Source organism: Oncorhynchus tshawytscha, linkage group LG21 (assembly GCF_018296145.1).
Source record: "Oncorhynchus tshawytscha isolate Ot180627B linkage group LG21, Otsh_v2.0, whole genome shotgun sequence".
NCBI classification, from domain to species: Eukaryota; Metazoa; Chordata; class Actinopteri; order Salmoniformes; family Salmonidae; genus Oncorhynchus; species Oncorhynchus tshawytscha.
This window is the reverse complement of record NC_056449.1, coordinates 6,280,304-6,294,709: the sequence shown is the minus strand read 5'-3', so window position 1 is coordinate 6,294,709 and position 14,406 is coordinate 6,280,304. Positions and strand designations below refer to the sequence as shown.

General features: G+C 40.9%; 1 protein-coding gene across 1 annotated transcript; it reads right to left on the bottom strand.

Annotated features, from left to right (window-relative positions):
• Nucleotides 1-285: 285 nt before the first annotated feature.
• Nucleotides 286-10,209, bottom strand: tmco6 (transmembrane and coiled-coil domains 6). The gene is made up of 13 exons (XM_024382667.2): nt 9,916-10,209; nt 9,406-9,509; nt 9,163-9,278; nt 5,573-5,759; nt 5,362-5,466; nt 5,182-5,273; nt 4,922-5,038; nt 4,546-4,660; nt 4,164-4,344; nt 1,879-1,979; nt 1,449-1,616; nt 1,101-1,226; nt 286-504 (listed from the first exon to the last, which is right to left on the bottom strand). Exons 1-13 carry the CDS (start codon nt 10,004-10,006, stop codon nt 481-483), a joined length of 1,527 nt encoding a protein of 508 aa, XP_024238435.1. The 5' UTR covers nt 10,007-10,209; the 3' UTR covers nt 286-480.
• Nucleotides 10,210-14,406: the final 4,197 nt, after the last annotated feature.

Below are 14,406 nucleotides of genomic sequence, written 5' to 3'. Positions count from 1 at the left end.
TTCAAACAGCCTCTACCTGCCGGCCTCCCTGGCTCCTTGACACTGAAAACACACAATACAGACAAAAGTAATGTTATCAGAAGTAATCAACAGTTATCAACCTAATGATTGACGCAAACAGGGGTGTATGTTTACTGTTGCTGAGTCACTAACCTTGTTCACCGGACACCTCCTCACTATGCGCAATTAGCTTGGGGACGAGGTTATTGAGTCACTCACACGCACGCACACATGCACACCTGCTGTAGTAATCAAACGAAAACAAGAGGCTCCAAAGACATCACATTCTGTTGGTATAATTTGGCATTTTATTAAAGCAGTGTAAAAAATAACATCCTATTGATATCCAGCACATATTTACATTTGAGCATCTTCACATAATTTAATAAAAACTTGAAATATACGTGTAGGTTTTCTGAGTAGACCTGTTTAAAGTATTTGTAAGTCTGGGTTTTGTGGCACTCCCGTTCTGTAGGCTCCTCACTGGGATGCAGAGGTATCCACCTTTAACAACAAAACAAAGCATTAACAAATGTCTGTACCCTAAAAACACATACACTGAGTATACAAATCATTAAGGACACCTGCTCTTTTCATGACATTGAATGACCAGGAGAAAGTTATGATCCCTTATTTATGTCAGTTGTTAAATCCACTTTAATCAGTGTTGATGACGGGAATATTTGAAGCCTTTAGACAATTGAGACATGGATTGTGCGTGTGCCTTTCAGAGGGTGAATGGGCAAGACAAAAGACTTAAGTGCCTTTGAACGGGTAATGGTAGCATGTACCAGGTGTACCGGTTTGTGTCAAGAACTGCAAGAACTGGGTTTTTCATGCTCAACAGTTTCCCATGTGTGTCAAGAGTGGTCCACCACCCAAAGGACATTCAGCCAACCTGACACAACTGTGGGAACCATTGTAGTCAACATGTGCCAGCAACATGTAGAGTCTATGCCCTGACGAATTGAGGTTGTTCTGAGGGCAAGGGGGGGGGGTGCAATTTCAATTTTAGGAAGCTGTCCTTAATGTTTTCTACATTCAGTGTATATGTATACCCAGGTACACACTCCCGGCCTGTGTTAGGGCAGAGTCCTCACCGTGCAGTGTGGGGGCAGGTGATGTTCCAGCAGGTGTGTTGCTCTGAGGCGGATAGTCTCCTGGTTGCTATACTGGATGGCTTCCAGCACGGGGAGCCCACTCTGCCTTACAAACTCCTCTGCAAGCTGAGAAGAAGCACCGTTTCATCAATGTCATCGTCTAGCTGCCCGTGCTAGTTTGTTTCTGCCAGATATGACATTTACAGCCCCTTTCTCCATACATTAGACAGCAGATAAACAACGCAAGACTGCACATTAAACAGTGTTTACGGCTAACAACAAACTATGACATCTGCATGGCAGGCAGCCATCTTTAGTTTGGCGGGGGGTGTTGGGAGCTTTCCCTACCTGTGGGTCACTGGCCATCAGCTGGCCCAGCACCTCCAGACTGAAGGTCACCACCTCGGTGTCGGCCATCTTGAGTGTGGCACAGAGAGCCGGCAGCAGGCCAGCTTGAGCCAGGTGGAGACAGTACTCTCTCCCCTGATGGGCAATGTTACCCAGAACCCTTAGCACCTGGTGGGGTGAGGGAGAAAGATTTTTAATTCAATCTAAATGTCACATCCTTTCCCAGACCCAAGTGAAACTGCTGATGTCTATAGTGTGTGGCTCAGAGGATTGGAACAGTGGATGGAGAAGCATAATGCTGCACACATCAAGGTTGAACGGGCCAAATAATACTGAAAAAAAATGTGTATTAACAGTAAGTCGTAAGTCAAGGGAAGTGATGGCTTGACAACAATGTTACTGCCATGAACAGAAGCGTCAGTGCACTGACCATGATGTTAATGCCATGGGAGAAGGGCAGGAGCTGGATCAGAGCAGGAACCAGATTCAGATAGAACAGGGCAGAACAGAACACACTGGAGTCTGCAGCAGCTGATGGGGGGGGCAAGACGAAAGAGATTCATGACCGGTTATCAGCTAAACAAGTATTCAGACCCTACATAAGTATTCAGACCCTTGACTAGGAGACTTGAAATTGAGCTCAGGTGCATAATTGTGCCATTGATCATCCTTGAGATGTTTCTACAACTTGATTGGAGTCCACCTGTGGCAAATACAACTGATTGGGAATGATTTGGAAAGGCACACACCTGTCTATATAAAAGGTCCCACAGTTGATAGTGCACTTCTGAGCTAAAACCAAGCCATGAGGTCGAAGGAATTGTCCGTAGAGCTCAGAGACAGGATTGTGTCGAAGCACAGATCTGGGGAAGGGTACCCAAAATGTTTTGCAGCACTGATGGTCCCAAGAACACAGTGGCCTCCGTCATTCTTAAATGGAAGAAGTTTGGAACCACCAAGACTCTTCCTAGAGCTGGCCGCCCGGTCAAACTGAGCAATCAAGGGAGAATGGCCTTTGTCAGGGAGGTGACTAAGAACCTGATGGTCACTCTGACAGAGCTCCTCTGTGGTGATGGGAAAACATTCCAGAAGGATAACCATCTCTGCAGGACTCCATCCTTCAGGCCATTATAGTAAAATGTGGCCAGACGGAAGCCACTCCTCAGTAAAAGGCACGACAGCACGCTTGGAGTTTGCCAAAAGGCACCTAAAGGACTCTCAGACCACTAGAAACAAGATTCTCTGGTCTGATGAAACCAAGATTGAACTCTTTGGCCTGAATGCCAAGTGTTACCTCTGGAAGAAACATGGCACCATCCATACGGTGAAACATGGTGGTGGCAGCATCATGCTGTGGGGATGTTTCCCAGCGGCAGGGACTGGGAGACTAGTCAGGATCGAGGGAAAGATGAACGGAGCAAAGTACAGATGAAAACCTGCTCAGGACCTCCGACTGGGGCGAAGGTTCACCTTCCAACAGGACAACAACCCTAAGCACACAGCCAGGACAACGCAGGAGTGGATTCTGGACAAGTTTCTGAATGTCTTTGAGTGGCCCAGCCAGAGCCCGATCGAAAATCTCTGGAGAGACCTGAAAATAGCTGTGCAGCGACGCTCCCCATCCAACCAGAAGGGCTTGAGAAGATCTACAGGGAAGAATGGGATAAACTCCCCAAATACAGGCGAGCCAAGCTTGTAGCTTAATACCCAAGACGACTTGAGGCTGTAATTGCTGCCTAAGGTCCTTCAACAAAAGTACTGAGTAAAAAGTCTGAATACTTAAGTAAATGTGATTTCAGTTTATTTGAATTTTTTTACATTTTCAAACATTTCTAAAAAACATTATGGGGTATAGTGTGTCAATTGATGAGGGGGAAAAAACTATTTAAATCAACTTTAGAATAAAAAAATAAATTACGTCAAGGGGTCTGAATACTTCCCGAATACAAATGTACCCAGATGTAGTAGGCTTATGTTAACTAGCTGTCTAATTGTTGCCCATAAAATGAAGTTAGGCTAGCGAGCAAGCATTTTAGCCAGGTAGCCTAAGACAACAACTAAAAGTTTGTACTGTATGACAATATCATAGACTGTTTCAGCAACATGAAAGAGAGGAGGATAGCATTGGCGTTTCTCTACAAGTAAGGCGAGTCAACATGTTTTTTCTACTTACGCAGACAGAGAAATCAGTGCCATGGACCGCCACATGACATTTATCTATACGTTGATTGGACTAAAACGTTTGTGAAATCTTTTTGGAATTTATTCTGCCACTGTGTCATCTTATTGTCTCAGCACAATTCCAAGGAATATGAACTAACAGCTTATAGAGCAAATAATGCAATTATCACAACACATAGGTTGTAATATGGCTTTATTTATTTTTTCTGGCTTGCATCCCCAGTGATTTTACCCACCACACACCGCTACTGCCCTGACTACGTGACCAGTTACAGTAATGCGGCAACTTTCCCTGGCCAGGTCAAATGACAAATGTGTCCCGTCAAAGGACTTACTTAAATCATGTTTGAATGAGTTGACATTTATGATATGTGTATAACACAGGCATTCAATATGGCCGAGCTCCGGAGTGTGAAGGGAGAGATGTAATACCGCTGCTGAAAATATGATCACTTTATAATGACAAGCAGTTATCTATACAGATTTAGAACACAAAACAGATGTACAAGTCAATTCCCTCTCTCCCTCTCTCACCTGTGAGGTTGTTGAGGACCCAGATGCTCTCTCTGGCCAGGGCTGGGTGGGTCTGGAGGAAGGCCTGAGGAAAAGCACACAGCGCAGCCAGGAGACGGCTATCGTTTAGCTGGGGCTGGAGGGCCCCCAGGGGCCCAGATAACAGCAGGTTCCCCACACAGCGCAGCAGGGGCCAGATCAACTGGAGAGGAGAGAGCGAGAAAGGAAGGCGGGATGTAGATTATGACAGGAGCCTAGGTTATCTACATTGCTATTCATCTCATCAAATTGCTACCTTGCGTTCTGGTACAGTTGGTGTCTATCAGACACAGAGTTATACAACACATGTACTTTGTTTGGAGGAGTAACTTCGAAAAAGAGTTTGGATTTAGCAACTACTCACCAGCTCAATTCCCTCTTCTATACTTCCTTTAGCAACAGCAACACCAAGTGTCACCAAGAGGGAAGTGCAATGTAGAAGAGTACCTTGGGCCACCAGTGCCCCATTGTCCACGTTGCTTTAGACAAGAGAGCAAAAAACAGATAAAAGAATCACACAGTGCCACCACATTGTATCCAGTATAACAGCACCATATCTATGGCAACCACAAACAGACACAGTAGCTGGTCCTCCTGGGTGACATAGTGTGCATCCCAAATTCCCTACAAAGTGCACTACTTTTGACCAGGACCATAGGGCTCTGGTCAAAAGTAGTGCACTATACAGGGAATAGGGTGGCATTTGGGATTAACCCTGATTCTAAGGTGAAGAGTCTGACCTGCAAGCCAGGTAGTGCAGGCACCAGGCACACTCAATGACTGGTCCCAGGCCAAACTGAGAGTCAGGGGTCAACACTGAAAGGAGGCGAGGGATCAAACCAGACGCCAAGACTGCCCTACAGACAAACAGACAGGAGAGCATAGCCCTGACTACAAACGGGATCTCTCAACGGCATCTCTGAATGGTGTCTGATGAAGTTTCCATAGTACAGTATAAATATTCTCTCTCAGTTTAGCTACAACCATGATGTTAATTTACGGGATGATTGTCCCTGTGACGTAGTTCGCTGAGATGAGCTGGGAGAGGGTGAACCCTACTGCTTCAACCACTGCCAGGTTAGTCCTGTGGATCTACACACACAAACAGATTAGAGTGTGTTATAAAGGAGACCATGGCAGGTTGGTCGATTGACAGACAGTACAGAGGTTTGTAGCTGACCTGGATGCAGTTGTTCAAAGCAGGTATGATGCCCTGAGCTAGAAGCATATCTCTTACATTCTCACTGTCTGGACACATGTTACCCAGGGTGTAGAGACACAGCTCCTGTAAAGAAACACAACACATACAAAAGTGAGAAAAAAACCCATAGTGTAATACTTCACTAGGCTGTTTGATAAGGCAGGTAGTGTGTATGAGCTGTGGGACTGACAGTGAACTTGGGGCTCTGTCCAGAGAGGAAGGTGATCAGGTAGGGTGTGGCCTGTCGGAGCCTCAACGAGTCCACCTCGCTGTGGGGGGAGTGGGACAGCTCGTGGAGACAGCGGGCAGCCTCCAGACGACACTGAGGGTTGGGGCCACAGAGGTTAGTCACCAGGATCGCAATACTGTTCGGCTGCCTGAGCACATATGGAAAGGACAGAGACGAGAAATGAAAGGCCCATACTGATATATACACGTATATACAGTCCCTTATAAAATAAATATTAGATTACTTCACTTTTTATTGTGTTGGTGGGATTAAAATGAATTTAATTGTATTTTTTTGTTGTTAACAATCTACACAAAATACTCTGTAATGTCAAATCGGAAGAAAAAGTATATATATTTTTTAAGATAAAATTAAAAAAATGTATAATTAAAATATAGTTGTTGCAAAAGTATTCAGCCCCTTTGTTTAGGCAAGCCTAAATTGGTTCTGGGGTGGAATGTGGCTTAACAAATCACATAATAAGTTACATGGACTCAATCTGTGTGAAATATTGGAGGTTGACATGATTTTTGAATGACTAACCCTTCCTCTTTCCCCCCATACATTCAACATCTATAAGGTCCCTCAGTCAAGCATTGAATTTCAAGCACAGATTCAACTACAAAGACCAGAGAGTATTTGGAAAGACTCATAAAAAGGGCAGTGATCGGTAGATGGGTAACAAACAAAGCAGACGTTGAATATCTCTTTAAGCGTGGCCAAGTTAATAATTATGTGAATGATGGATTAAACCACCTAGACACATCAAAGATGCAGAATTCCTTCTGAACTGGGCTGCAGGACAGGAATGAAACTGCTCGGGGATGTTACCACGAGGCCATTAGTGATTTTAAAAAATTCAATGGCTGTGATGGGAGAAAACTGAGGATTGGGGCAACTCCAACACAACACATCACTGAGTAACTGCCTCCTTATTTTCAAGCATGGTGGTGGCTGCATCATAGTATGGGTATGCTTGGCATGGACAAAAATGTTTCAGGATAAAAAGAAACCGGGATGGAGCTAAGCACAGATAAAATCCTAGAGGAAAACCTGCTACAGTCCGCTTTACACCAGCGACTGGGAGAGGAAATCACCTTTCAGCAGGACAATAATTTACAACTGGAGTTGTTTACCAAGAAGACAGTGAATGACCCTGAGTGGCCAAGTTACAGTTTTGCTTGAAAATATATGGCAAGACTTGAAAATTGCTGTCTAGCCATGATCCCCCAAAATCTTGACAGAGCTTGAAGAATTTTGAAAATAATAAAATGGACAAATATTGCACAATCCAGGTGTGCAAAGCACTTATAGACTTACCCATGAAGACTCTTCGATATAACCGATGCCAAAGGTGTTTCCAATATGTATTGATCCAGGGAGCTGAATACTTATGCAACAACTATATTTTAGTTACAGGGCTGCCAACTTTTGAAGAAAGCTTGGAGATTTGCTATGTGAATTTCATTGCCCCGTAGCACAACCACTAGAGGGGGAACATTTGTACTGTTTTAAAGCAAATTTCCTGCAATTCGACGTGCAGTATTTTGACACGGCTTAGGCCTATGACCAAGGTAGATTTTTTTTTATTCATAAAAAACACAGGTCAGGTGTATTCAGGATGCTTTGAACATTAAATGAACACTCACAAAATTGGACGACTTTGAAATGTAATGTTAAAATTTTTTTTTTTTTTTAAAAGTGGTTTGACACTTTATTCAGACTAATTCAATTCGATAGGGAGACAAGCAAATGCTAGAGGCAGTGGGAAGGTTGGAAGCAGGGATTGATCCCTGTTCTTAGTGTTACCACTACACCAAGGCTCTGAAAATCATAGATTGCAGTCCATACTGTAGACTGCTTTCAAGGTAAGGACAGAAACATTTAGTATTTTATAATTTGGGTGAACTCTCTCTTTAAAAATAGGGCGGGAAGAAAATACTGCTTGCTCTCCAGGAGGGTTGGCCACCCCTGATTTATGTTTCCCTGCTGGGTGTTTGAAAATGTTCTTCTTATAACACTTCATTTCTCAACATCACCAAACCTTCAAGAAAATAAAATGAATATCAATATTCAGGTGGTTTATACCTACTAGTTGAAGATCCTTGTCAACATCTTACTCTACAGAGACAACATATGACACGTTTATGAGTTGCCTAGCATGTGCACAATACTAAATGTCTAATTATTTAAAGATTCCTGGAGCATTTAATATCCAATGCTTATTTGTATGACTTATTCAAAACTGTCCATGATTGGCTGCAAAAATACATAGCCTCATAATTGTTTTTTCAAAAGACAAAGATAGGTATATGAGATTTAAAATGTGATTACACTGGCCAAATTGGTAAGAAGTGGATTAATAAACAAAGCGTGGGGAATAACAGTAGTGTTCTTTCTGACAAGCACAGTAATTACCCTAATAATCTCCTGAAGACAAGATGGCAAATCTGCCCCTACACCCTAACAAAATGATGTTTCTATTTATTGTCCCGCCTCTAGAATCAAACGTACACTTTTGGGTTCACAATCTGAGCCTAAATGCCAATCAACAAATGAGGGGGACTAATGCAGGTGTGAATTAAATCGACTTTAGTACATACTGTCAAAAGGCGGCATTCTGCAATAGGGACGGGAGCAAAAGCAACCTAATTTTGTTGACAACACCGTACATAAAACAGCGCTACTCTTTTTACAGTTTTATAAACTCAGCGGAGAACATTCTCTCTCTCTCCATTCAGCTCCACTCGAATCTTGAGGGGCATTTCTTTAAAACATGCATCCAATCCCCTTGATTGCTTACATAATGTGACAGGTTCACAGTGCTGTGGCAAGACAGGACAATGATACAAGTTCTGCTCATGATGTTTAATTGCAGATGCTCCAATTTCAAAACGATTTGGAGCACAGTTGAAAAGTTAACTCGCTGACTATACAATGGACGAAATATAAAAATAAATGCAGTACTTTTTAATGCGTGAGATATAAGAGGTGTACCGTGAGAAGAGGGTCAAATGCGTGTCTCAAGGCCAATGCATGAGAGTTGGCAGCCATATAGTTATTGTATTTTAATTCATCTTTAAAACCTCTTAAGGATAGGACCCTTTTTTCCCATATTCAACATATTCTATCAAGACTGCCCAAATGTGCCTAATTGGTTTATTAATAACTTTTCATGTTCAAAATTGTGCACACTCCTCAAACAATAGCATGGTATTCTTTCACTGTAATAGCTACTGTAAATTGGACAGTATAGTTAGATTAACAAGAATTTAAACTTTCTGCCAATATCAGATATGTCTATGTCCTGGGAAATTTTCTTGTTACTTACAACCTTATGCTAATCGCATTAGCCTACATTAGTTCAGCTGTCCCGAGGGGGACCCACCAATCCTGTAGAGGTTTTAAAAATATATAGTAATATATAGTATTTTGTGTAGTCGTTGACCAAAAAAACGTGTTAAATACATTTGAATCCCACTTTGTAACACAATACAATGTGAAGAAATGTACACACACAAAGAGAGAGACAGAGAACAAGACCTTCATACTTAATAAGGATGAGGTGGGCTGAGGGGCTGCGGAGGGCTTTCCTCAGCGCTCTTAGGTCAGCTTCTTTCTTCACCAAGTCCCTGCCATGGCGAACTATGTTGAACAACTCTACCACCTAGATAGAGAAAGAAAATTGAGTATAACATAAGTTATTTTCTGGTTAACAGTTGATGTGCTTCTCTGCTGGGTTGCTGACTAGAATCTTCATCTCTGACAGTGGTTGTTATACAAGGGCCCAATACCCGATCGCTGGCCAGTGTGTCCATGGTGCCATCCTCCTCCTCGTCATCATTCAGCAGGAGTCTCTTGCTGACCAGCTGGCTGTCCTTCCGGGCCCGTCTCAACTCTACAGTGAGAGACCCAGCAAATCAACATAGAGCAATGACAACAGTAACTGCACAGTGCTTATGTGGCATATTGTCCTGTAGTGTGATATATTTAACAACTACAATGGAGCGGGTAGTTTGTCATGGGAATACGTTAACACGCAGCCCGCGCACGTAACATCAGTACTGGGAGGCCAGGAGGTTCCACTACCATGCACGATTTGTACGGCTCCGGGTACTTTGAACAAATATGAAATCAGTTTAAGAAGAACTAGTGTTTCTAACGTGTTGTATTCATTTTACAATAAGATACAGCAATGTTATAGAGGGAATCTATTGACAGCGTAGCTTGTCAAGTCTAATCACAGCTGGCAAGGTAACGTTAACGTTAGTTGGAAAACGTTAGCCAACATTCAGCTAGCTCACCTTTTTCATGTTCTCGTCTCTTGAACTTGAACTCCTCCAAGTCGCTGCCCTGACGTCCAGCCTTGTGGCGGACTGCGTTCAACCTCCACATTTCATCTATCGACCAAGTTATCCGTTCAATTAGCTAAATAGCAACGTTAATAAGCCATATGAGCTAGCATTTGATATTTTCAGACAAGACTGTTGACGTAATCTTCTTTGCCGGAAAATTGGATACATTAATGTTATTACACAATGTGAGTATTTCCACCTATCGGACAGGCGTGGCATGGTCTAGCTTCAGGAAAGCTCCTTCTTCTGTGAGTTTTATGGCGGACTACACCAAAAAATGTGTATTGCCCCACCAACTGGACGATTTGACCCCCCAAAAAAAAAAAAAAACTCCAGACGTAATAATGAAACTAACCTATCCACCCTTATACAACATAGTTTGTTTTGGCAATGTACTAACTCCCACTTCTTCTTTCTTTTGAGTTCTCCATATCACCCTTCTCTCATGCACTATGTACACTAGCATAAGACGCCTCGCTGTGAAACACCGCGATACAGAGAGGGCCTTGACCATTTTATTTATTTTACCTTTATTTAACTAGGCAAGTCAATTAAGAACAAATTCTTATTTTCAATGACGGCCTAGGAACAATGGGTTAACTGCCTGTTCAAGGACAAAACGACAGATTTGTACCTTTGTCAGCTCGGGGGTACTAGTCCAACGCTCTAACCACTAGGCTACCCGGGGCGGTGCTAACATGGCGTGAGAGGCGGTGAAAAATAAGCTTTTCCAACTTTTAGCAAATAACCATCTTAAAATACAGTTCAATTTGTTTTTGTAGGGTACGAAAATGTGGTTTTCAGTTTGTAAATTTACATTTGTGTATATGAAATTTGTCCAAAAGAATAATGTAATTAATTACATAAAAATGATTCTGCTTATTTCTATTGTATGTAAAGAATCTAAACAGTACATCTCTCCACAATAGTGTAAAATCTTCATAAATGTGTTCAATTATAAACCTACTTCTTGCCACAGTTTTCTTACATGCATACAATGCCAAAAAAGATGCAAAACTGTTTCTGGGTGGTCATTACAAAAGGAGCAATTTGAGTTGATGTTTTCCTTACACTTCTTCGCTGCTGAAACAAGGATCTTCATATAGTTGTTGGCAGGATAATATTTATGAATAATTTTAAAGGAAACTTCCTTAATTTTGTTAACAAGTAGGTATGTGTGTGGCAACATCCAAACTTTTTTCCAACAGATATTATCAATAAATCCATTCCAATAAGGCATGACATAAGGTATAGATACAACATCCTGCTGAAACAAGGATCATATCGCTCTGTTGTTGAATGGACCAAAAGAGAAACAAATCTTTCCTACTGATGAGTCAACAGGGTCAAACAGAAGGTAGGCTCTGAGGGTCAGGTCTTGACATGTTCCTGAATAAGATAGCAACACCTGAGGGAATGGCATCTAAAACAATTGCAAAATCTTTAGGTGTTACAGGGACCTTGTAAAGTGATAAGACTTCTTTATAACTGAGTAAAAGACCCTCTGCATTTACCAGTTGGCTCACCAATAGGATATTATTTCGGAAACCAATATTCTAAAAACAGAGAGGTATTTTTATACAATATATCCCAATTATTCCATATATAATATCTGTGTGGAGAAAAATTGTTTAGAAATTAAGGACCATGACAAGAAAACCTGCCGATGAAAAGCAGAAAGTTTCACTGGAACATTGTCAATATTATAATTGCAAAACAACATGAAGTTAAGGCCACCAAAAGTAGAGAAGACATGATGAGGAATAAAATTCCAGATAGAAGTGGGTCTACTTAGGAATTGTTTTATCCAATTGATCTTAAAAGTATTATTTAAAGTAGTAAAGTCCAGAAAATTCAGTCCACCATTCTCATGTGTTCATTACAACAGTTTTCCTAATGTAATGGGTACGGTTTCTCCAAAGAAAGTTGAAAAGCATCTGGTCTATCTCCTTGCTTATTTTACGGTCAAGATATAAAGATCGAGCACCATATGTTAGTCTAGAGATACCTTCAGCCTTGGTTATTAGGACTCTACCTTTTAAAGATAAGTCCCTCTGTAGCCATTGATTTAGTTTCTTCTGGGTTTTTTTAATAAGAGGGTTAAAATTTAGTAAGCCTCTAGACTTCTGATCCTTTGTAATGGTTATGCCTAAATATGTAAGTTCTTCTTTTACTGGAATACCATAATATGAAGGTGTCACACAATCTTTGACAGCTATGAGTTCACATTTATTAATGTTAAGATATAGACCAGACGCTTTCGAAAAGGATTGTATCACATTGATCAATATGGGAATTTGGTTAGCGTCTTTCAGAAAAAGTGTAGTATCGTCAGCCAGCTCGCTTATAATAATTTCTTTACCAGCTATGGAAATACCTTGTACAGGACTATTATTTAAAGAATTTGCAAGAAGTTGGGTGATTAATAAAAACAGGTACGGAGAGATAGGACAACCTTGCCTAATTCCTCTCTTTAACTAAAATCTAGGTGAGGTGCCATATTTCAATTTGATAGAGCTGTTACCATTTGCATAGAGAGTCTTAATAGCCTTACAGAAAAAATCCCCAAAGCCAAGTCTCTCAAGGGAGTGGAAGAGAAACTGATGCTCTACTGTGTCAAATGCTTTATAAAAATCTAAAAATAATATGAAGCTATCCTCAGTTATTAGGTCTGAGTAGTCAAGTACGTCTAATACTAGTCTGACATTGTTAGAAATATGTCTGTTCCTCATGAAGCCAGACTGTGTTTCATCAATGATTGCATCCAAGGGAGCTACTTGGAGCTACTTGTTCAGAAAATAATTTGTCAAATTCTGATGTAATTCCATCAACACCTGGTGATTTATTGTTCTTTAGATGTTTGATACACTCTATAATCTCTTCAACTTTGATGGGTTCATCACACTGTTTAGATTCTATATCACTGATAGAGTGAACATTATTCAGTGAGTTAAAAAACATATCTGTGGATTCCTGACAGTACGTAGAGCTATACAATTTTCTGTAAAAATTGCTGCAGTATTTAGCGATTAATTTTTGGTCATCTGTAATAACACCATCAATGTTTAACTTATGGATAGTGTTATTTTTAGAGTGAAATTTCTCAAGTCTAAAGAAATAGGATGAATTCTGTTCTCCTTCCTCAATCCATTTTTTCCTAGATCTAATAAAGGCTCCTTCTGCTTTTAATTTATATATATTATCCAGTTTATTTTGTAAATCAATTAGTTCCATCTTCTCCTCCCCCAAGCCTCTTGGAGGCTGGAGACTTTCGTCAGCGAAGATGGCTGACAAAAATACCAGGGCGGAAGCAAATGTGAGTGATGATAAAGTCATAACGAATCATGCAAAAAATGTACAGTTGAGAGGAATATGTCAGTTAATGTAGAGATAAACGATTATGCATATTTTTTTTATCATAAAATTAATTTACAGAAATTGTGATTTTTGGGGTGGCAGCGTAGCCTAGTGGTTAGAGATTCTGATTAGTAACCGAAAGGTTGGAAGATTGAATCCCCGAGCAGACAAGGTACAACTCTGGGGTTCTGCCACTGAACAAGGCAGTTAACCCACTGTTCCTAGGCCGTCATTGAAAATAAGAATTTGTACTTAATTAACTGACTTGCCTAGTTAAATAAAGGTCAAATATATTTTTTAAATGTGCATGCTAGCTGACTAGCTAACATTAGCCAGATAGTTGGCAAGCTTTATGGGTGTTGTGACATGAGTATGAAATTGTAATTCTGGTTGTTTAATGTTTTAGGGACTCCTGAAACAACCAGCAAACCAGTTGTCTTATGAAATAGTGGATGTAAAGAATATAGCTATCTGAAACATTTACTGCAACGTGAATGTACAATTTTGTAAGCTTGCCTTTTTTTAGATAGATGAAATAACATAGCTGGCTAACTGTTTTCTTGCTTATTGTGCAGTGCATTCTCTAGTGGTGTCTTCTAGGTGGTGATGATGGCACTGGGGGTTGGCATCTTCTCTCACATCAAAACATACCTGCAGATGAGAGACAGATGGAGAGTGAAGGATTACATGTTTAAGCCTTGTTTTCTTTTTTTATTCTAACACTGTCAGTCATCAGGAGGTGAAATGCAAAACTGACCTTGGATCATTAACTCTGGGACTACTGCATCTCTATTTCAATGTAAAGCATTGCTTTAATAATAATTCCTGTTGACCTGACCAAGTGACCTCTCACCTGTGATCATGTTGTGCCCTATACGTAGCCAGTTCAAATGCGGGAGGGGTTCACCCACACAGCTGATATAACCTAAAGGTGAAGGAGACATTTATTGAGAAAATAAGGTGGTTCAAGAAGAATCTGTGTGTGTGGCCTCACCTGGTGTCCACACAGAGTACTTTATGATGAAAAACATGAACGGACACATGAGGACAAACAATATAGCTTAGTTATAGAAATTATGAAGT